The 25,317-nt window shown below is 38.6% G+C and overlaps 1 protein-coding gene across 1 annotated transcript; it reads left to right on the top strand.

Annotated features, from left to right (window-relative positions):
• The first annotated feature begins 232 nt into the window (after positions 1 to 232).
• On the top strand, positions 233 to 24,002 carry LOC109089184 (adhesion G protein-coupled receptor L1-like). Its single transcript, XM_042716027.1, has 6 exons — positions 233 to 1,608; positions 9,445 to 9,578; positions 9,845 to 10,058; positions 12,319 to 12,428; positions 23,870 to 23,905; positions 23,995 to 24,002. The coding sequence occupies exons 2-6, from the start codon at positions 9,509 to 9,511 to the stop codon at positions 24,000 to 24,002; spliced, it is 438 nt and encodes a 145-aa protein (XP_042571961.1). The 5' UTR covers positions 233 to 1,608; positions 9,445 to 9,508.
• Positions 24,003 to 25,317: the final 1,315 nt, after the last annotated feature.

Genomic DNA, 25,317 nt, shown 5'->3' with positions numbered 1-25,317 from the left:
ACTATGTAGAAATAAGCAGAAAATAATTATTATATTTATATATTATTTTGCACCACATAATTAAGTTAAGAAGCATTAAAATATAATTTCATGTTATTAAAGTTCAATATTGTGTATATAATGCATATGTAAAAAAAGACAATTATTTTCCCACACACACACACACACACACACATATATATATATGACACAGAGAAGCATACAGAGAGAGAGAGAGAGAGAGAGAGAGAGAGAAAGAGAGAGAGCTTGGGGGAATTAAGCAGGGCGTTCATGTTCTCTCTGTGAAAGCTTCGCGTTAAGGTTCTCTCGCTCGCGCCTGCCGCATCCAGCACAGCACAAACGGGAACAGCGTTTCTCTCCCGTCAGGAACCGATGCGCGACCATAATAGAGTGAATCTTTAGGTTTAGGTGAATTATTTGGTCGAAGCAGCGAGGCCTGTGCTGTTTTTCGCCGTGTGTCTCTATTGTATGCAGCAGCAGCATCTTCCATTGATCTGTTGCTATCTGCTGGGATCCTCTGCATCTGTCCTCTACTACCATCACAACATCTGGCCGCGGTCGCACGCTCCTCTCTTTCATATTAAACCTAATATCCTGTTTTGACGAGTACTTTTTTTTTTCTTCTGTCGTACACATAGATGTATTCATAGATGCCGAACAGTGTTTTTAATCGTCGTGTTGCTATATTTGTGATTTATTCGTCGGGCATCGCTCGGCGCAGGCCGTGGGTTTAGTCACGGACATCCACGATGGGCTTCTGCGCTAAATGTCGCGGATGCTGCTGATTGTCGGTGGCATTTATTACGGAATTAACGCGTTTTTTACATCGCGTGCACAGGGAGCGGCGCCAGGCGGGATTTTGCGTCCGCAGCAAACGACGCATTTCTTTTTGCCTGAACTCGCATTTTCCTTTTTATTAATATGACTATTTTTTGTTTTCAATGAAAATCGCCTGTCTGTTAGACAAGGATCGCCATTTGTATGGTCGTGGACGGGGAGCGGCGCCAGACGGGATTTCTTTTCTTTTTTTATTTTTTTTTTGCAACATGCAATATCTATTTTTACCTCAGCTCAGTTCCTTATTATTAATATTCTAGCTATTTCAGTGTTTAGTTTTCGATGAAAACCAGCCAGAAGAGGATCACCCTCAGCTCATCGTCTCTTTGCCATCCCCTTGACGATCAACAGTTATCGCGTAAATGCCTCTAAATCCGCGCGATTATTAGTCGGAGCGCGCGACGTCGAGTCGGAGATTTTCGCTTGTGCTCATAATGACTAATAAACCAAAACGATTCTCATCTTCACTCATGGATGCTTTGAATGTTGTAGGTTAATTTGTCTTTTGGACAGGGTCAGGAGACTGATATTGGATTATATCATTGCCCGTGTTTATTATTTCTCCTGCGTGTTTGTGACTGAAGATGCTCCATAGGGTGGATTACTGAATATCATGTTTTTGGCCCTTTTATCATCTGGAAAGATGGCATCTGATTAAATTTTAATCTTGATGCATTCTGGCGACACGGGAGGAGAAGAGGAGAAGCGAGTGAATCGGGGAGGAGAGGAGAGAGGAGAGGGAGAGGAGAGGATGTAGGGTGGATACAGAAGGTAAGAATGAATGAATGAAGGAACAGTGTGTGTTCAGTTCAGTCCTAAACACACACATTTTCATATCACGGTCGATACTCAACATCTACACACATTATTTCATTATACACGTTTACTTAGCTAAATGAGCACAATTCTATCGTTTTTCCACTAGTATTTTGGAATTTACAGAATTTAAGGGTTAAGGTAATCTGGGACACTTGAGATGACTAAATGGCCCAGTTATTCTGAATGTACACTATGTATACAGCCTATATTTATATATTTGTAATTTTATGTATGACTCATATTTACAATTAGGAACTGAATGCCACCCAAAATAAATATTATCTTCGGCTTACATCTGAGGACACAAACACACACATATAGAATATACACATCATTGTGCATATCACTGTATGCACACACACATAAGTTCACATTCTGCATGTCCAGACCTATATTTCACACACACCACACACACACACACACACACACACACACACACACACACACACACACACACACACACACACACATTGTGGTCATTTTTCATTTGATGTAAATTGAGTTACAGGCCAAAGGCGAGCCGAACGCTGTGGCGCGTGAGTGGTGTGTAAATGTGCTGGCGCCAGTGACTGCTGGTGCATTCTGACAGACCTCCATCTCTCCCCACCCAACATCTCCTCCATCTCCCACACACGCCGTATCTTTCTTCTGAGCGATGCATGAGCCCCAACTATTGCATTTGGATGAGCTTTAAGTGAGCTAAATCTGGAAAAACTGCCCTCTTTGAGAAAATGATTCGTAAATAAAACAATAATGTCTTCATGTTTTATTCTAAACATGGTGAATGTTTTCTTTTAGGGTTTGTGGTATTTTGTCTATTAGTAAGTCTATGGTACTGTATGTCCTCTTTAGAAAGATAATTGTGTTTGGAGTTACTGACTTACATTTTGAGGATGAATGTGTCTACAGAAGTGAGCTGAGTCTGACAAAACCAGGGAACATCATCGCTTGGTGAAAAATATGTTAATATTTATTTAGGTTTGATTTTAGACCATATAAAAACAATACAAGTCCTCTTTTGTCCTCGGTTGCGTAGTTAAGTGAATGAGCATGTGTTACTGTGTTTTACAGGAAGATATATGGAGAAGGGAGCGTGTGTTTATAAAGGAGAACGTAATGATCTCGTGAAGACTCACGGATGGTTGAGCGAGCAAAGACTCAAATGCAAAGACATGCAAAAACTCTGGTTACTAGTCAAAGCAAGTGGATGAAGAGCAGAAAATAATCTCATATGACATTTCTGTTGTTGGCTTATTAGTATCACAGTATATCTATAGATTCAGCCTGTGATGAAGAGGTTCGTGCAGCTGTAGAATAAACTCAGACATTTAGTCATAAATAGATAAATACATAGACACAGACCAATTGACCCCTGAGTTGGTGGTCATTCATTTATCTTATATGTTTGTGCCTGCATTTATAGCGTTAGATAAATAGGTATTATTTGTGTTTCCTTCTTGCTTTGCCGTATCAGCAGTTTTGGTGTCCCTGTTGTTAAAAATACTTTCTCTTGCCTCAGTGTAGTGTGCAGAATCAGAAAACATCTGCAGGCTGATTTCCATGAGATTCGCTGTTGTTCTGCTGCACTTTCAGAGCATCAGTGCTTGGGAAACCTGTTTGAGAACAGTTGTTATTTTTGCAGTTTTTTGGTGTTGCTTGAGGTGCAGAAACTCAGCAGTGGTTTTGATCTCTTAAGCTCTCATTATTTATTATTTATTTTTTTCTTAGGGACAGTCACATTAGATTGTCTGCTAAATGTCTTAAATGTCACTCAGCCAAGTCTGGAAATGTAATTTAGTCCTGAGTTATACAATCAAATGAAAACAGCGAAGAGTTGAAATAGGAAAATAATTATGTAGTCTGTTACCAATAGTGGATGACAAAAATGGGTCTTTGTTAGAATAACTTATTTGCAGCGTTGCAATGTAAGTAATTTATTTATTTTTTTCTAGGCCAGTTGTCTTCTATGATTTAATGCTTTTCTATGTCTTAAATAGTCTTTAGCGGAAGCCTTATGTTGGTGTATTTATTTATTTGTTAAGTAGCTGTGATATAAATGAGTCAGCCAGTCATTATTAAAAATAAACCTCTCTATCTCTGACTGGATGCTAGACCTGATCCATCTGTTGGTGTTTATTTTGCTTTAATAATCAGTATCCGATTTTTTATTTATTTTTTCCATGAGTGTTGAACCCTTTATGCATTTATTTCACTATCTGGTCCAGATTGTCAATTTAAAGATATGTTAATGTAAAATACTCATCAGAGTTATGTTTTGTCTACACAACTGCTGTTAATGCATTTTCAAGCAAAAGTCTTGAGTGCGAAGGATTTTACAGTTATGAGACACATAAAGTCCGTCAAGTGTGTCTGAACTTCATAATATCTGAACCTTGATATAATGCAATTTCAGACATTAATGCACATAAAATCATTTAAATTGAATTCTTTTTGAAAACATTTTTAGATATATGCATGCTAGCAGTAGACTTTGTTTATCAGTCACAGACTGGCTGATTATCTAAATATTAGCAGATACAGTATATAGTCTACCATTAATCTTTTTGCTGTTTTTCGGCTTCATTAGCAAAAGGCAGCATGAACATGATGACTGTGATGTATTTTTAGTGAAGCGTGCATGTGAGAAAATCAAAATATATGATCTTTTCTTTTTATTTGACTTTATCGATTCCTTTTACTTATCACCAATCTATCAATTCCTGAATCAAGGAAAAACAGTTCTCATCCAATAAGCTGTTGCTCTTGAAAAGGCGTCACTTCACGGAAGTAAAACAGGTTGTGACTGTAGCTTCACGTTGACTTTCGGACGGACTGCAGCGGTGTATTCTTCTGTTTTCCTAATCTGGTGTGAGTGAGTGTTGTGTGCAGCGCTGATGAGAGTGGTGTGTTTGTTTATGTCTCTAACACAGAGGGAGAATGCAGAACAGAGGCGCGAGGGTGAATTATAGCAATTACTCTAGTAATAGGCTGATTATTACACTGATGCTTCGGAAAACTCTCCAGATGAAGCTCTGCTCTGTTGTGTTTGATTCTCGGCGCTCCACAAACACAGGTTTTGATCACGACAGTGAATTAGTGCACTCTGACAGACGAGGACGGCAATATTTGGCTGAATGTGGTCCATGTTTATCTCACAAAACACTTTCATCAATGCTTCTGTTATCCGTGAAAGTGCAGCACAGCCGGACATTAATTAGACTTTGACATTTAATTACACCTGGAGGCAAATTCATCTTTAATAGTCACTGAATAACAGTTGTGTCTCATGAATGTTTTCACAGATACATATACTGTGTTCATACACAATAATCTTCCATTTTTACTGATATTGATTAAACCTAAATTGAGTTATACCATATCAAAATTTTTCTGCTTGAGGATAGATCCTGAACAGAGAAGATATGGTTTGTTTTTCTATGTAGAACATAGAATAATTAATTTAATTTCTGACAGCATTCATTTTTATGAAGTGTGTGCATACAGTGTGGTAAATGCATGATACATTTCATATATGTGAATATATTAAACTGCACCAGGGTTAAAACTAAAACCAAAGAAAAAACACGTTAGTTACTTGAAATAAAAATAAATATAAAATAAAATAAAATATAAAAACCAAACCAAAGTAAAACAACAACAACAACAACAACAAACTATATAGACATTTTTCTTTTATTTTAACAATGAAAAAACACAAAACAATTACAAAAATGTAACAAAAAAAAAAAAAACGAATTAAAAAGAAAAACTACATTAGTTCATCAATGATGCCAAAATAACACTGCACTGAATTATCCATATTACCACTAATTTTAAAAATAATTGTTCATAATTATTTTTAATAATTAATAATGTGTTTTTATCTTTTATGTGTGTGTGTGTGTGTGTGTGTGTGTGTGTGTAAGGGTGTGTCAGTCTCCAGTGTTTTTGCCAGTACTAAAGTAGAAGGTGTTATTTGCGTAAGTCACTGGGCCATTAGGGATCGTGTGTGTGTGTGTGTGTGTGTGTGTGTGTGTGTGTGTGTGTGTGTGTGTGTGTGATCATGAGGGACACAGCGAGACAGATGCAGGAGAAACAGTGACTCATGAGCTCTGATGAACAGACAGATGGAGTTGTCTTTCATTAAAATGTTCACACTTTCACATGTGTCACAGGTGTCAGTGATGTATATGTCATGTGATTAATGCCTGTGACCTCACACTGAGTACTTTTGACAAGAAAATACAATTTCAGTCTTCGTACCTCAGAGATGTAATGTTTAATTGAATGTGTTACTTGCAATGTCTTTGTAATTATTTGTGAAATTTACTAGCAGTTTCTGAGTAAGAACAATGTTGAAGTCAATCCTACACCAGATTTTTTATCAGTGCACCTGTTAGTGCACCTGGACCATAAAGCATGTGAAGATGGCTGGTTATTATTTGCATGCAGTAATTCTGTGCTTCAGCACACAGTCTGGTGACTGGTTGATCTTCAGCTGTCCGTCCGTGTTTTGGCTGCTTCAGTTCATTCTGTGACAGAGAATAACTCTGTGTTCGAGGGCGTCTGAAGTGTGACTCTTGTGTCTGGACTGATCAGTCGTACAGGGCTCTGTGTGTGTGTGTGTGTGTGTGTGTGTGTGGTTTCACCTTTATTTAGTCGGTATCATGTTTCTGATTTCCATAAGCGGTGGGGATCTAAATGCATATCCTCTTCATTTGGTTAGAATCAGTCAACATGAACGTGTGTGTGTTTGTAGCTATACTTAACCATATTTAAGGGAAAGATTTGCTACAGATGTGAGCTAAATCTGACAAAACCTCATTTTGAGGATGCCCTCATTTGTAATAACAGGTTAAAAATAACATGCAGAAAGTTTTCTGTTAGTGTTTGTTTAGGTTGGGTTATAGTATTTAGAACTAGCTGTATATAAAGTCAGTTGAAGTCTATGCAATGTCTTCATTTAGATAGATGAGTAAACGTGTCTGAGTGTGTTTGTGTGTGTTATTCCAGATATTATATTTAATGTATTGATCCAGTCATTATATATAAGTCCAGTGTTACTGCTTACACCATTTTTAGGTTTTTTTTTTTTTTTTTTGACAAAAACACTTTGTCATTTATATTAATGTCAGTCCATTTTACACTCATTTAAGTGGCATATCATTTTTGTTGACAAAAAATACAATTTTAGTTGATGAAAATATGTTAATATTAGAACATTTTTGAAATGTTAACAGATCAAACTCTAAAGATGTTTTCCAATGTATAAACATTGATTACTCATAAAAATTATTTATAAATGTATAAACATTAATTAATTGTAAAAAATAAGTAAATAAATAAATAAATAAATTGTTTACATTTATAAATAATATAAGTTATCAATATAAAATATAACTTGAAAAAAGCTGAGAATAAGAGCATGTAAACTGAATTATTATCTGTTGTTTAGAGGCTAATGTGAATTCTTCATAATGAACTGACTCTCATTTGTAATATTAATTTATCTTGTGGATATGTGGATATTAATGTATATTCTGATCAAAAATGAATATAGAAATGCATTTATATATATATATATATATATATATATATATATATATAATTGCCATAATATTGGGTATTTTTGTCCCAGATAGAATATTTGGTCGAGCATATTTGTCAGTAATTTTATTGACTAGATTAACTATTTAACCAGTCATTGATCAAGAGTCTAATGTGAAGCAGAGCCACTTATTATATGGCTGCTTACTGAATTAATAAATAAAAATGGACATATAATATTGATGTGAGTCTAAATGATTTTATTATGTGAGAAGAAAAAGAGAGTGTGGAGCGATTAAGGGATTATAGTGTTGTTGTGATTCTAAAAGTACAGCTGTCAGTGACTGACCAATCACAACCCAGCATTTACAGTGTCTGTTATTTCCATCAGCGATGGAGTGTTTTTCTGCTATAGGCCGCGCTGAAGCCTGAGGCTGGAGTTTAGCTCTTGTTCTGGTGCGAGTCGCTGCGCCTGGGGAAACGCTGATGATAAATCGTCTGATTCTGTCTCCTGGGATCGGGAGTATTTCTGAAGCACCATCAATAGAGACGGAGCCCGCAGGGGTTCCACAGCACTGTAACTGTGAAAAAGAAATGAGACATAGATCATAGCAGGAAAAACCAACCCGGACGCACTGAACAGAGAGAGAAACACAAATGAGCGAGAGATGCGAGTCTCCTCCGCCACCGCTGCAGCCCTCGTCGCAGCGTTACCATGGCGACTGCATGTCGAGAGACGGCTGCCGACCAATCAATGTGTGTGCGAGTCTGTCTGAAGGGATCCTGAATTACTGATCCTTAAAGAATGAGTTTTCCAGTGCACTCGCACACAATCATAATATTCACGCTCACACTTGACTGATTCAGTGAAATGCTGATCAGATACCAGACTGCGTTTTAGCTCAGGTTATATACTTATTGCTTATTATGTTATATATAAAATAACATCAGATTTGTAGAAATGTAGCACTGCATCAGTGTCTCAGCAATGGATGCTCTGCAGTGAATGGGTGCCGTCAGAATGAGAGTCCAAACAGCTGATAACAACATCACAATAATCCACAAGTAATCCACAGCACTCCAGTCCATCAGTGAACATCTGGAGAAGACAAAAGATGAAACACATCCAGCATTAAGATGTTTTTAACTCAAATACAAGTCCATAATCCATAATAACACTTCCTTGAATTGCTTCATCTTTTGTCTTCTCCAGATGTTCACTGATGGACTGGAGTTATTTGTGGATTATTGTGATGTTTTTATCAGCTGTTTGGACTCTCATTCTGACGGCACCCATTCACTGCAGAGCATCCATTGCTGAGACACTGATGCAGTGCTACATTTCTCCAAACCTGATGAAGAAACAAACTCATCCTAATCTCGGATGGCCTGAGTGTGAGTAAATTCTCTGCAAATTTTCATTTTTGGGTGAACTATTCCTTTAAACTAGAAAGATACTTAAACGTTGTATTTGATTCGTTTGGCAGCAAATAAACAAGATCCATGGATACTATATACTATATATTTTTGTGATCTCAGGATTATATTTTCTAGATATATCCACCCATAAGTTTATATGACAGTGTAAATGTATTTCATTTGACTGAGGCTGTGGGTTTGAGCTCAAACCTCACATGAAAACGCAGTATCGAGCCGCTCAGCTGCTCTGTCATCGGACGCTGTGATCATTCACGTCAGCAGCGGCTGGAGAGCAGCTCCCGCTATGACAGTATTGCAGTCTGATGATCAATAGATACGTCAATAAACAGCGATCGTATTAGTGTGAGCACTGACCTTCTTCACTGCAATTAAAACACATTATCCTCTTGTGTGATTGTGAATGATGAACTACGTATGATTAGAATGATATGAAAATAAGAGATTATGATGAGCTTGACGAAGATCTGATTTAATAACATGAATCAATCAGCTTAGATGCAGCAGTCGGGAAGTTATTTCAATATACTTTTCAACAAAAAATACATGTCAAATAACACAAAACATATGCTAATTTTAATTAAAGTCATTTTATTTCAGACAGAGTGGAAAATAGCGTTTCTGGAGTTTTAGTGTTGAGTATTTTAAGTTTGGCTGTAAGAAACTGTCTTTTTGCTGTGACCTTAGATTAGAGTAGCCCAGTGCTGAAGCTGTGCTCTCATGTGTATCTTCAGAGCTGAGCGTTTCTCTGTAATGCCATCAGACTGAATGGGGTCGGCCGTCTGTCTGTCTGTCTCTCTGCAGGTTCAGCTGACGTTACAGGAGACTGTCCCGCGCCTTTCACCTCGTCCGTTCCTCTGTCCTTACCATGGCGCTGTCACTCTGGTTACTGTGGATGTGTCCTGTGTTGCTTAGCAACATCGCTCCCTCCGAACAAGGTGAGTTCTGCACCCTACAACACCTGGTCTAGTCTCCGCCTCCTCAGACCTGGGAGTGATTCTATTGGCTGTTGTATTGGCTTATTGAGACATTGGTGTGTTATATTTGGCTCATTGAACCATTTTTGTTTGTATTTTAGGTTTTTAGATAGATAGATAGATAGATAGATAGATAGATAGATAGAGGATCACATGATCTTGTTGAGCCGCAGACAGATGTTGAGAAACCCGTCATGAGGCTGTGATTGTGTGTCTGTGATCATCAGGTCTGAGTCGAGCGGCGATGCCCTTCGGTCTGATGAGGAGAGAGCTGGCGTGTGAGGGATACCCCATCGAGCTGCGCTGCCCAGGAAGTGATGTCATCATGATCGAGACGGCCAACTACGGCCGCACTGACGACAAGATCTGCGACGCCGACCCCTTCCAGATGGAGAATGTGCAGTGCTACCAGCCGGACGCGTTCAAGATCATGTCACACAGGTACAGATCAACTCACATCTAGATTCTCTCATCTATTCATAACCGCAGTTCTGCCAGTACATATGCCGATTAAGACATACTGCTGCTGCACAAATAGGGTATAAAATCAATACAGGTGGAGCTGGGGAAGGTGGAGGGTTTCAGAGGAACTCTGAAAGTGCGCTGCAAAATGCTAAAGCGAATGCTAACCAGCCATTTAAGTGTAAAGCAGCATGCTCATTAACTGCGTATGCAGCATGAACCAATCAGCTTGTGCCAAGTCATCTAATGTTGAGAATATCGTCAGTTTAATTTAAGGACCCATCAACCTGCGCCATCTAGAGTTTCATGACAGAATTTGTCATTAGGAGTAACGCTAGTATGTTTTGTCAGTTTGAATTGATTCGTTCACTAAATTCAAAATGACTCAATCAACCAGTAAATTCATCAAGTCAACCACAGATTTGTTGTTAAGCAAATATTCAGTTCGTAAAATGTAGTTTTTTATTCTTTTATCTTTTACAGTGTATATTAGGGGTGTAACAGTACAGGTATTTGTACTGAAGATTTTTGGTGCGCGTCTTTTGGTTCAGTACACGTGTACCAAACAAATCATTTAATATTTTTAGGAAATTCAGACAATACATGACGTGTTGCCGATCTTTGATGTGTCGCGACATATCACCGTATACTAAAACGTATCAGTTTAAATGGTGGTGCGTAGCGCAAGTGAGGTTTTTGATCTCTTTGTTTTTGCTTGTTGTTTTTATGAAAGATTGAGTTTAATGAAAAAATCATGCCAAAATGTCACATAGTATTTTTTGTTTAAATAAATCTTTTATGAAACAAGTTATGACAGCCATTGTGTAAATTATTATATTTCAACGACAAATACAAATTGTATAATTTAGAAGTTAATTGAAAAACTGCATTATGTGCAATTTACAGTAAATGTTTCCATGCAAATTCTTAATTTTTTATTAAATGATTATTATACTTAAAAATAAATAGTAACCTTGAGTATAATTAAGTATTAATTGTAACCTTGTAGTAATGTAAAAGGGCTCTCTATAATTTAGAGCAGAAGTTGAGGTTATCCCTAAGAACATTTTCATTGTAAATGAATTTTTTTAAAGAAAAGGCAATTTGTTCAGTAAGCCATTGTTGAATTTAATATATATATATATATATATATATATATATATATATATATATATATATATATATATATATATATATATATTAAAATATATGTTAAGTTTTTTTCCTCCTGCTGTACTAAAACCATACTGAACTTTGATGTCAAAACCGTGGTACATGCTGAACCTTCATGCTTGTGTACCATTACACCCCTAGTGTTTATATATATATATAAAATTTGTGACAAAATTGCCTCCAAAAATTGAGCTACATCTGATACAACCTGTCTTTGTAGTAATGTAAAGATGTTCTCCTTTCACAAAATGATTATTCTTTAAAGTAAGTAATGTTTCTAATGTGTTGGTCATAATGGTTAGCTTTATATAAAGGCGCTGGAAGTATGTGATATGTGTGTGTGGATGAGATTATGTGTGTGTTTGAGTGTTTTGGCGTCAGCGTGTCTCCCCAGTGTTTGAGCTGCTGCTGCTTCCTAGAAGAACAAATCAATGCTGCTTCACTCTGTCCATTTCCACAGAGAGAGAGAGAGAGAGAGAGAGGGAGAGAGAGATGAGTGGGTCTCCTTCATTGAGTTGAGCTGATGAGAGATGATTCACATGATCTCATTCTGAAGCGTCTCTCAGACGTTCTACCTGGTTATTGACGTCTTTGGCGACTCCTCTCCTCCGTGTGGCTGTTTAGCAGTGCAAGACTGATGATCGTGTGTGTGTGTGTGTGTGTGTGTGTGTGTGTGTGTGTGTGTGTGTTTCAGGTGTAATAACAGTGTGTGATGATCGTGTGCGTGTTTTTGTGACATATCAGGACACAACTTTGTATAATGTCATGGGTATGACACAGGTATTACAAGGAGAGGGTCCCCATTTTTCAAAACACTTATAAACCATACAGAATGAGTTTTTTTGAGAAAGTAAAAATGCACAAAGTTTCCTGTAAGGGGTAGAGTTAGGTGTAGGGTTGGTGTAGGGTGATAGCACATACAGTTTGTACAGAATAAAAACCATTACGCCACAGTTCACAAAAACAAACGTGTGTGTGTGTGTGTGTGTGTGTGTGTGTGTGTGTGTGTGTGTGTGTGTGTGTGTGTGTGTGTGTGTGTGTGTGTGTGTGTGTGTGTGTGTTTCAGGTGTAATAACAGGACCCAGTGTGTGGTCGTCGCCGGGGCAGATGTGTTTCCTGACCCCTGTCCTGGTACTTACAAATACCTGGAGATCCAGTATGAGTGTGTCCCTTACAGTGAGTAAAAAAAAAGAAAAATTAAAAAAAAAAAAAAAGTACTGATACTGACAGAGACATACATGCATAACACACACACACACACACACACAACACACACACACAATCTCTCTCTCTCTCTCTCTCACGCACACACCACACACACACACACACACACACACACACACACACATACATACTGACAGAGACATACATGCATAACACACACACACACACACACTCACACTCTCTCTCTCACTCAAACACACAGGCACACACACACACACACACACTCATACACACTCTCTCTCTCTCTCACTCAAACACACTCACACACACACTCACTCACACACACACACACACACACACACACACACACACACACACACACACACACACACACATACATACATACTGACAGAGACATACATGCAAGACATCACCACTCATTTACACACACACACTCTCTCTCTCTCTCTCTCTCACGCACACACACACACACACACACACACACACACACACATACATACTGACAGAGACATACATGCATAACACACACACACACACACACTCTCTCTCACTCAAACACACACACACACACACACACACACACACACTCTCTCTCTCTCACTCAAACACACACACACACACACACACACACACACACACACACACACACACACACATACTGACAGAGACATACATGCATAACACACACACACACACACAAACACACACACACACTCACTCTATCTCACTCAAACACACACACACACACACACACACACACACACATACTGACAGACACATACATGCATAACACACACCACACACACACACACCACACACACACACACACTCTCTCTCTATCTCTCTCATCACGCACACACAGCCACACACAACACACACACACACACACACATACATACTGACAGAGACATACATCCATAACACACACACACACACACACACTCTCTCTCACTCAAACACACACACACTCACACACACACACACAACTCTCTCTCTCTCACTCAAAACACACACACAACACACACACACACACCACTCACACCACACACACACACCACACATACAGACAGAGACATACATGCATAACACCACACACACACACACACCACACACACACACACAACTCTCTCTCACTCAAACACACACACACACACCACACACACACACACACATACTGACAGAGACATACATGCATAACACACACACACACACACACACACACACACACACACTGTCTCTCTCACACACAGACATGCACAAAATCTACCACACAACCAGTTTTCAATTTTTTTTACCCTTCCTCATTCTCTTCTCTTCTCTTCTCTTCTCTTCTCTTCTCTTCTCTTCTCTTCTCTTCTCTTCTCTTCTCTTCTCTTCTCTTCTCTTCTCTTCTCTTCTCTTCTCTTCTCTTCTTCAAGCCTCGTTTATACTGTTGTTTTGTGTCGTTGTGAAATGATAACCCAGAGGCATTTTTTGTTCCATGTTTGCCGTTTGCACTATAATCAGAAACGACAGACATTCAGTTCAGAGGAGCATCATCTAAACCAGCAGCGAAGGGCTGAACTTTTACTCAAAAACATCTCCTTTCAGATACTTCATGTCTTATACCTTAAAAATACTTTTATTACCTGCATATACATTTAAACACGTTACATTTTATAAAGATGCTTTTGATTCTACACAGTATAAAGTTAACAATAACTTTGGGTATATTTAGAATATCAGAATATTCTGTTTTGACCTTTTTTTGTATTTGTATATGTAAGTGCTGTCAAACAATTAATTGCGATTAATCGCATCCAAAAAAAAATGTTTTGTTTACATAATATGTGTGTGTGCTGTGCATATTTATTTTTTTTATTTATATATGTGTGAATGTTTTTTTTTTATGTGTATATTTATTATTTTTATTTTTTTAGATAAGTTTTTTTATTATTTTATTTATAATAATATAAATATATACATGTAATAATAAATAAATGCTGAATTTATTTTTATTGTTTTGATCTTTTTTTATTCCGTCAACTATAGCTAGTAGAGAAATACATGATGGAAACATGTTTTAATTTTTACTTGTTTAATAAAACAGTTTAAAATGTCCTTTTAACGTTAATATTTTGCACAGTATAACAGAAAAAGGGGCTTGTCACTAATTTATATATATATATATATATATAGTATATATATATATATATATATATATATATATATATATATATATATATATTTAAAGCTTTTGTTTATTCTTTAGATCCTTTGTATTCATAGTATGACGGTATCTTGTCTCTCCAAACATGATCAGACACAAAGAGCATATGCTTCTATATGAAGCGTGTGTTTTCAGCATTATTCCCAGCAGTTTTCTGCTGCCTCAGTCTAATGAAGAGTCATAAGTATAAGCCAGGCTTCTGTGCTCTCCTCTGCTGTCATCACTCGTGTCTTCACCTCCTCCCTGTGTTTGGGCTCTTCCTCCCTCCGTCGCTCCTCTCTCCACTCCTCCGGTGGGTGTAGTGCTGTTGGGCTGGGTGTGTTTTCTGTGTCCTCCTGCAGGGCGGCGCTGGAGTCTCTGTTTGCTCTTTCAGTGCAGAGCGACAGACTGACTCATTCCCCGCTCATTCACTGATTTCCTTTCTTTGTTTGCAGGGCATCGTGAGACGCTGTTCTTTTCTCATTTGCAGAATAATGTGTGATGAAATCTTGATCACCGGTGCGAGATTACAGACGTCATTTTTTAGGTTGCTTACGCACGGTGGTTTTCTGAGCGCTGCACACTGACGCTTTCATTTCTCCCTTATACAGGATCATCACGTCACGGTCATGTGCACACGTGTGTGTGTGTGTTCATCACGTCACGGTCATGTGCACACTTAGGATGAGTTTCCTCCGTCTGAAGGGGACCAACCAATGTCCCTCTAATTTTTTTTTTCTTGCTGAGCAAAACTTTTCTCTATTGGGCGGAACATTTCGCCACCTGTGCAAAAACATCGTTTTATACCAGACTTGTACAGCGCGCACACAAAAAAAGTGTGGTAACTTTTTAACTTTAATGTGCTTTTGTATGTTGATTTGACCGTGACTAAATGATGTACATTTTAGATTCTGATAAAACTTACTGAATATTATTTCACCAAAATATACTGTGAAATAATTATTGCAATTTAAAATAAAAGTTTTGTTTTCTATTTTAATATACGTTAAAAATATAATTTATTCCTATAAGCAAAGCAATGTTCAGCATCATTTCTCCCTGTCTTCAGTGGTCACATGATCCTTCAGAAATCATTCTAATATGCTGATTTATTTCATGCTGGAACTGTTGTGCTGCTTAATATTGTTTTTTGGGACTTGTGCTTTTTTTTGGGGATTCTTTGATAAATAAAAAGTTAAAAAAGGCCAGTGTTTATTCAAAATAGAAACTTTTGTGTTCCAATATACATAGGCCTAAAAAGTTTTTGGTCATTAATTTTTTTCTTTTTTTCTTTTTTTTCTTATTTTACTTTTTCTGCAGTAAGAATGTGTTAAATGGATAAAACGTGATATAAAGACATATTTTTAGAAAAGAGTTCTATTTTGAATAATGGCTGTTCTCGTTTAACTTTTTTTAATTTATCTAAGAATCAAAGAAAAAGTACGTAGCATGTTCCAAAAATAAAATATTAAAAAACAAAAATAAGTAAAAATATTAAGCCCTACAACCCAGATTCAACACTGATAGTAAATCAGCATATGAGATGATTTCTGAAGGATAATAGGGGGGGACCACTGAAGGCTGGAAAGTATGATGCCTGAAAACTTCAGCTTTTCTCTCCTCGGGAATAAATTATATTTTAAAGTATTATTAAAACAGGAACACCAATATTAGCAATTGCAATAATGTTTCACGAATAATATTACTTTTTTGTTCTTCTGCATTTTCGTAAGAATAAAATACATACATCCCTGATGAGCAGAGACTCCATTAAAACAAGTCAATTATTTATTAGGGTTTATAATATAGGCCTAACATACTATATCAAAACAACTGAATTATTTAAACTGCTAGAATAGAATAGAATAGGGATAGATCGATAGAAGAGAATAGAACAGACAGAATAGAAACTGAAGCATTTAAAACTGATAGAATAGAATAGAATAGAATAGAAACTGTGCAGCATTTAAAACTGATAGAATAGAACTGCAGCATTTAAACGATAGAATAGAATACAATAGAATAGCAAAACTGAAGCATTTAAAACTGATAGAATAGAAACAGAAACTGAAGCATTTTAAACTGAGATCTGTAAGTTAATATTTAAATAAAAAAAAAACGTGAAACGTCAATTCTTCGATTCTTTGCTCTTTTATTTACAAACTACCCTGTGTGTGACTGTAAATGTGTCTCTGAGTTTTTTTACCGTTCTGTGCCCATCATCCGCTGTTTCCAGCACTTAATCAAACCGCTCTTCTTTCATCATACTTGATTGGACGTTTTTATTTTCACGTCATTGCGTTTGCGTCGGCGCCACGATTGAGCTATTTCGTACGCAACCATTAAAATATTCGGTTTTCTACAGCGACTCATGTTTGCCGCACATTCTTTTTATGAAACTAAACCACATTCACCGGTTCTAACTTATCGTGACTACAACTCTGTAGCGGTTTATCCGAGCATTGCAATTCATTCGCGTTTTTTCGCAAATGGCTTTTTCCCAACTCATTTATTGCGTGTGCGCGGCACATATTTTCTTCTGCGCGGGCTGCGGTTGGAAGAAGTGCGCGGACCGCGCGCGCCGGCAGCTTAGAGGGAACATTGGACCAGAGACTGTTTGTGGCGCTGCTGAACCTCTGGAGGAAACTGTGTTTGTTCGTGTTGGACTTTCTCCCGCATGTAAAAGCCTTTTCACATTGACAGCCAACGCAAACACAAGCTCAGCTGACAATGAGCATCAGCATTAGAAACACTGGAAATTTAACATACATGAATAACAGTTATTTGGTCATGCACAATGTTTTAATTGAGCTACAAAGTATAAGAGGCTGTTAAATGTTATGAATGTTTTTTTAGCTGGTGGATGTTGTTGTTGTGCAATATGTGTGTTTTATTTGTTTTAAGATGTAGATGATGTTGTTGTGAGAGGTTGTTAAATGTTATGAATGTTTTCTATGTTTGTGTTTTTATAGATATTGTCTTTAGTTCATGGAAATTTAGTGTATTATCATTAACTAAAGCTGAAACTAAAACTATATATATAAACATTATCGTGAGATCAAAGAAATGTATTTTAAGTTTGAAGTAATGAAAATAATTTAAAATTACTGAATTGAGATACAAATCTGAAAAAAAAAAAATCTAAATAGACACTTAAAACAAGTAATTAATCAAGCCAACAAAAAAACACACACAATAAAATTATTAGTAAAGTAAAAATTACCTGTATAAATTAAAATTAAATGACTAAAACTAAAACTACGTACATTGGTAATGATTAAAATGACTACAATTACGTACACTGAAAACTAAATAGACATCCGAAAACCTAAATACCTGACACAAACACCCAGGCAAAAAATTAGTAGATGACTAAAATTGAAAAAAAAAAAACAATAAGATACATAATAAAAACTAAATGCAATTTCAAAAACAAAAAACCAACACCAATAACACCTCACGTCAAGTGAATTACTAAATAAATACACTAGGACTAAATCTGTCATGTTTAAAAAAGCGAGAATAAAAAAAACTTAAAAAACAAACTAAAAAAAACAACAACAGACCACCTATATATTAACTAGGTTGCAAGTAAATAAATCGTACTACTATATCAGCAAATATGCACAGTATGTGTTCAGAAAACATCATTGCCTTTCATTGACCATTACTTGTTTTAAAAGTTTAACAACAATCACTGTTAATTAAAGCAGATTGATTAGCTGGACCGCCTCCCTGATCTAGGACAAGCAGCAGAATAACGGTCTGGGTTTATTATTTTGGCTTGCTAGACACAACAACACCTTTATCATACTACTGCACTCGACCGATCGCATGCGTGTTTGAGCACTCTCCTGAACGAACGAGGGAACCAGATTGAACTAGGATTTAGCTGTGATCGTTAATTGCTCCCGGCTGCGGTGTGAATAGCCTATTTGTGAATGTGACTGTCTGTAATTACCTGTGTTTGACCCGCAGACGCCAGTAGCTGATTGGTGTGGGTGTTGTTTGGGTGGGGGTATTGGGTGCGGGTGGAAGGGATGGAGAGTGGACAGAGATGATCGAGGGCAGATCAAATTAACATTCTTAATGAACCATTACGATTACTAAAATCGTTCATCACAACCAGCGATTGGTGGTGTTTTAATTGAGGCGTCTCTTAGTTTCCTTTTACTTTACCCTACCCATACATTCACTCTCTCGTTCTCTCCTCGTCTCTCGTTCTGATATTTCTCTCTCCTGCTCGCCTCTACACTCTTTCCCTCTCTTCTGTTTGCCATTTTTTTTCAGTCTCTTCCGCTCCTCTTTAGTTTTCTCCCTCATGTGTTTCTCCTTCTGTCTTATGTCTAATAGATCTTCACTTGACCTTTAAAGCTTGAAAAGAAACGGAAGACGCTGTTGAACTGAACATTTTCTTTCTTTTTTTTTTGTCTTCCCTTTTTCTTTCTCTCTCTGCTGTGCGATCTCCCCCCCACCCTCCCCATCCCTCCCCACCCCCTCTGCCGATGTCTCATCCTCCCCCGTTCTCTCTCGCCTCTCCATACTCTCTCAAACCCTCTCCTCTTTCACTCTCTCTCTCTACCTCCGTCTTCAGATTATTACCCTCCTCCCCTTCTCTATGTTCAAACGCTTGAATAGACGTGTGACCAAAAACGTTAAGACCATGTTAAACCGCCGCAGTTTCTCCCCTCTCCCCTCTCTTCTTCTCTCTCACAGCTCAACTCATCACTCTCTCTCCCTCACTCTCTCTCTCTCTCTCTCCCCCCTCCTTTTTTTTCTCCCTGGCCCTTGTGATGTGCTCTACTTTTGATGCAGCTCCTTCATTTCCCTCCTTCTCTTTGTCCACACACCTCACACAAACACCATGAAAAAAACCCCATCCCCCTCGCTCTTTTCTCTCTCCTCTCTCCTCCTCTCTCTCTCTCTCGCTCGTCCTCTCTGTCTCTCACACACAACACACATCACAATTTCCGCACGACACTTGTTTTTCTGCTCTCCCTTTTGATTTGCTTGCTGTGTGAAGCTTATTTATCCTCAGATCCAAACGACACACATCTCTGTTCATCCCTTTGCTTCCCTCAGGACCGACCTGTTGTCGTTAATATAGTATTTATAAAGAAAACTACTCCTTCTCTTTTAGTAACTGTGTGCACATGCCGTGTTCCTGAAGTGCTTGACCTGAGTGTGTGGGTGTGACCGTGATTGAAAGCTCTCCCAGCCAATCCCCTGTCCTCTGTGTGAACTAACCCGCATCTCATTCGGCTTCCAAAGGTTCCTGTAGCCCCGCCCCCGTCTCATGATTCTACCTCAAAAACTCTAACCAGAACTGAATTGTAGCAAATCAGTTTATGAAAGCAAACAAACACATCTATCTATCTATCTAATTATCTATCTATCTATCTATCTATCTATCTATCTATCTATCTATCTATCTATCGATCATCTGTCTGTCTGTCTTTCTGTCTATCTACAAACCCGATTCCAAAAAAGTTGGAACACTGTACAAGTTGTGAATAAAACAGAATGCAATGATGTGGAAGGTTTCAAATTTTCAATATTTTATTCAGAATACAAACATAGATGACATATCAAATGTTTAAACTGAGAAAATGTATCATTTTAAGGTAAAATAATTTGATTTTAAATTTCATGGCATCACAACATCTCAAAACAGTTGGGAGAAGGCCATGGTTTACCACGTGGGGCATCCCCTCATCTTTTTATAACAGTCTGCAAACGTCGCTGGGGACTGAGGAGACAAGCTGCTCAAGTTTAGGAATAGGAATTTGTCCCATTCTTGTCTAATACAGGCTTCTAGTTGCTCAACTGTCTTAGCAATCTTCTTTGTCACATCTTCCCTCTTTATGATGCGCACAAATTTTTTTCTATGGGTGAAAGATCTGGACTGCAGGCTGGCCCTTTCAGTACCCGGATCCTTCTTCTAACGCAGGGCATGCAGCCTGATGTTGTAATTGATGCAGTATGTGGCTCTGTAATTGTCATGTTTGAATAAATGCAAGGTCTTCCCTTAAAGAGACGACGTCTGGATGGGAGCATATGTTGGTTCTAGAACTTGGGATATAACCTTTCAGCTTTGATGGTGCTTTTTCCATGAGATGTGTAAGCTGAGCATCCATGCCACACCGCACTCATGCAACCCCATACCATCAGAGATGCGCTTCTGAACTGAGGCGCTGTAACAACTTGGGTCTTGTCCTCTTGTCCTCCTTTAGTCCGGCGTATTACATGGCGTCCCCAGTTTTTCCAAAATAGAACTTCAAATTTTGATTTGGTCCTGACCACAGAACAGTTTTCCACTTTGCCACAGTCCAGTTTTTTTTTAAATGAGCCTTGCCCAGAGAAAACACCTGCGCTTCTGGATTCATGTTTAGATATGACTTCTTTTTTTGACCTATAGAAGTTTTTAGCTGGCACCCGGGCGCACATGGCAACGGGTGAGGATATGTGTTCATTCCACGACAATGTTTCTCTCTGGAAGTAATCTCCCTGAGCTCCCTTGTTTGTGATTTCCATTATTACAGTAGCATCCCTGTAATGTGATGCAGTGCCGTCATAAGTGGCCGAAGATCACGGGCATCCCAGTAGCGGTTCTTTCCCCGTGTGGGTCTGGGGGGCCATTGAACCACTTACCGCACCAGAGATTAGTTTCCAGATTCCTCTGAATCTTTGGATGATAGTTAGGCAACTCTGTAAGATTGCTAGAATAACTTCTAACTCAACTCTTTGCAATTCCATGCTACTACTCTGAATGAAACTTCCTTTCTGAGATTGCTCCACCCAACTATTTTTTCCCGCCGCAAGCCATAGGGGGATTGGTGATTCCTCGTGCCCATCCGTTGACTTCTGAGAAGACACTGCCACTCTGAGCAGGCTCTTTTTTTATAACTCCAATCATGTTGCCAATTGGACCTAATAATTTGCAAATTGGTCCTCCAGCTTTTCCTTATATGTACATTTAACTTTTGCGGGCTCTTATTGTACCGTGTCCCAACTTTTGTAATGTGTAGCTTCCATGAAATCCAAAAGAGCCAATATTTGGCATGACTTTCAAAATGTCCTACTTTCACATTTGATAGTTATCTATATCTATTGGAAGAAAATATAAGTTATGATATTTGTAAAGTATTCCTTCTTTTTTTACTCACAATTTGTACATGTCCCAACTTTTTTGGGAATCACGGTGCTATCTATCTATCTATCAGCTATCTATCTATCTATCTATCTATCTGTCTGTCTATCTATCTATCGATATATCTATCTATCGATCTGTCATCCAAATTTTTGGAATCTATCTGTCTTATTCTCTGCTATCTATCTATCTATCTATCTATCATGTCTATCGTCTGTCTGTCTGTCTATCTATCTATCTATCTATCTATCTATCTGTCTGTCTATCCTGTGTCTATTCTATCTATCTATCTGTCTATCTATATCTATCTATCTATCTATCTATCATCTGTATATCTATCATCTCATTCTGTCTGTCGGTCTGTCTATCTATCTATCTATCTATCTATCTATCATCTGTCTATCTATCTATCTATCATCTGTCTATCTATCTATCTATCTATCTATCTGTCTGTCTGTCTGTCTATCTATCTATCATCTGTCTATCTATCTATCTATCTATCTATCTCTCTAGGTCGTCTGTCTGTCTATCTTTCTGTCTGTCTGTCTGTCTGTCTATCTATTATCTATCGATCATCTATCTATCTATTGTCTGTCTATCTTGCTTGCACACACTCTATCTACAATGACATTGTATTTCTTCCATTTTTTCAGAATGAAATTTCGAGCTTTCTACTATCTACTACACATCTATCTATCTATCATCTCTCTTCTGCGATCTTTCTGTCTGTCTGTCTGTCTATATATCTAGCAATAGGTCTAGTGTACACACTCTTGTGTGTTTCTTTTTCAGCATGTTTCTTTGTGTGTGTGTGTGTGTGTGTGTGTGTGTGTGTGTGTTTTTTCTTTGTGTGTGCATTAGATCTATTCTTTATTAGTCTAATACACTTCATCCCTCTACTCTGCTCATTTCTATTATCACTCTCTCTTTGTCCGGCCTCTAGTTTTTGTGTTGTGTCCTGGAAACATTAATGCAAGTGTTGGAGCCCAGTTCCGTGCGGAGGCGGAGCATCAGTCGGGGGCGTGGTGTAAAGACCCCTGCAAGCGGCGATAGGCTGTACGTTTGATGCCCTGACGCTCTATCGCACAGATATGCTGTACTTTAATATGCTTCCTGGGACGCACTACATCCAAAACAGAGTCACCGCCACCTATAAGTGAGTTTGTGTGTTTACCTATAATGAGACAAGTTGAACATTGTAGGAATGTTACAATAACGTTTTCTGTGTAACGCGGGCCAGATTGCCGGTAGTCGTGAGTGGATGGCACCGGTTTCGTTGTGTATGATGGAGCTGTGTTCTACAATAAGAACGCATTACGCAACATTGTGGAAATATGACCTGCGAACTCGCATCAAGAGGTGGCGGTGGCCTATTATTGCTACTGCCAACCATCACATGACACACACCCGCATCGCTGGGGTCGGGAAATCAGACATCGACCTAGCCGTGGACCTAACACGGACTCTGGGTCATATACGCCACTGAAGCCAGCGGACAGCCTGCTTGTTAGCCAGGTGAGACAGTGTTTTTAAAAATGAACTTCCTGTTTATGTCTTGCTACATTGTTCTGGTTGGCTGTTTCCATATTTCTACTGTATGAACCGATTATTGGTATCTCAGGTGAACCCGGTGACACGCTGAGGTTCTGAGGGGACGTGGCAGACGCAGCTTTGAGAAGCGCATGGCGCCAGGACGCTTTGTGGCGCAGTGGCATCTTGTATGCCGCCTGCTCCGCGGTACCAGGACGATGACAGCCAGGTGGGCGGAGACTCTGATCCCCTGCACGGCCACGACACGCAGGGCGTAAATCCACGAGGAGCCAGTGAGGATCCCATTCCCAAACCTATACCAGCACATCTCCTCCATCAGCTACAACCCCAGAGACAACCAGCTGTACGCCTGAACAACTACATCGCCCCATGTACCCGCTTGGAGTTCAGCTCACTGACACCAACACCACAGGTCAGTACTTTGATAACCTCATTGCTCAGAGGCTTAATTGAGATTTCAGTTATGTGCGTTACCTTAAACCTGAGCCAAAATGAGGCAGAAGCTGCCAAAAAACATAGGTATGTCTGAGTATGTATGAATAGAAGTGGACCAAAAAGGTAAAGACCTTTTAAGATATGGTCGAGACCTCTTCCAAATCAAATCAAGCTTCAAAAAAAAAAAAAAAAAAAAAAATGGAGCAGCACCTAAGATAATTTGATCTTTGGAGGAATTTGATGAGAAATGTTTGAGTTAATCAGCCAGGATCTCTGACTTGAGATTGCAAACCTTGGCAAATCCAAGCACAGTTTGAGATGTGGTTTTTGGTCTCTTTCGGAATCTCATTGTTTTCTCGAGAGAAAATGGAGAGAAACAGCTCTTGATCTTTGATCTTTTAGGGAATTTTATGAGAAATGTTAAGTTCATATTGAGATCTCTGACTTTCCATTTTTCAAATAGTAGCGAATCTGGACACAGTTTGAGATGAGATCATTTTCACATTTTAAATGTTGGTGAAGCATTTGATCTTAAGTGAATCTTTGTTACCTGCCAAATCTGGAGCAAAGCTTCAGGAGTTTTTCAAAAAATTGAGAAAAGCAGGAGACTCTTGCCTAGAGTTTGTATTCATAGCGATTACATTTAATTAAAAAAATACCAGAACAGCTTGATTTTTATGATGCCCCGGATCTATTAATGGTCTCTGAAATCCATTTTGTAAATGTGGGTGGAGAACTGTTGTAAAGCAATTATAGTATGCCGATTTGCACATGCTGTCTTCAATCAGAACAGCATCCCATGATTCCCATCACGTTTGCTCTCTGTTTAACCTCAGTGTACCTTTGTCTGTGTGTCCCTCTCAGATCCTCTCTCGACGCCTCTTTCTCTCCAAGCACCACTTGAAAGTCGCTCTCCACCACTGTGTCCATGGGCTTCAGCCCCACTCCGGCCCCATCCGCGACCTTTCCCACCCGTGGAAGCAGGCCGTGGGCTCCGGGCGGGCTGCCCATCACAGCTTTCTTTCACGGGTCCCGGGTGACCGCCAGGCCTCCCACTGACCTCAGGGCGCGCACCTTTTGTGAGGGCGGGTGACCCGGGGTCCCGTGGCCCCGACCTCATGAGGGAGGGTGGGAGGCCCTGTCCCAAAGGATCCCTCGGTCAGTAGGGGCTTTTGTGTCAGCTGGTGTTTCAGGGGTTTCATGTGTGCAGTTTATACAGATGAGTCAGGGCTGAAATAAAAAAATTCAGTGGGTGTGTTTATGTAGCTTTTCAGACAATCTCTTGATATTTGGCTTCATTAAGTTGAGTAAGCTGTAAAAAATATATCATTTTGTTTCTAAATGTTTTTAGCAGCATGTAACCGACAGCAACATTGTTTTGCTGTTTAATGGCATTAACAAAAGAATGTAGATGATGATGAACTGATAAACATGTCGATGCCTTGTGTTTGTAGTTTTCACATTTTTTTCTGTGTGTAATGCACTTACAGTTTTTCTCAGTCACTTTGGTGCATTTCTCAAATCAGAAATGAAATTTCAAAAAAACTTTTTACAAC

This window comes from Cyprinus carpio, chromosome B1 (genome assembly GCF_018340385.1).
Source record: "Cyprinus carpio isolate SPL01 chromosome B1, ASM1834038v1, whole genome shotgun sequence".
In the NCBI taxonomy this organism is placed as follows: domain Eukaryota; kingdom Metazoa; phylum Chordata; class Actinopteri; order Cypriniformes; family Cyprinidae; genus Cyprinus; species Cyprinus carpio.
This window is presented reverse-complemented; position numbering and strand designations above follow the sequence as displayed.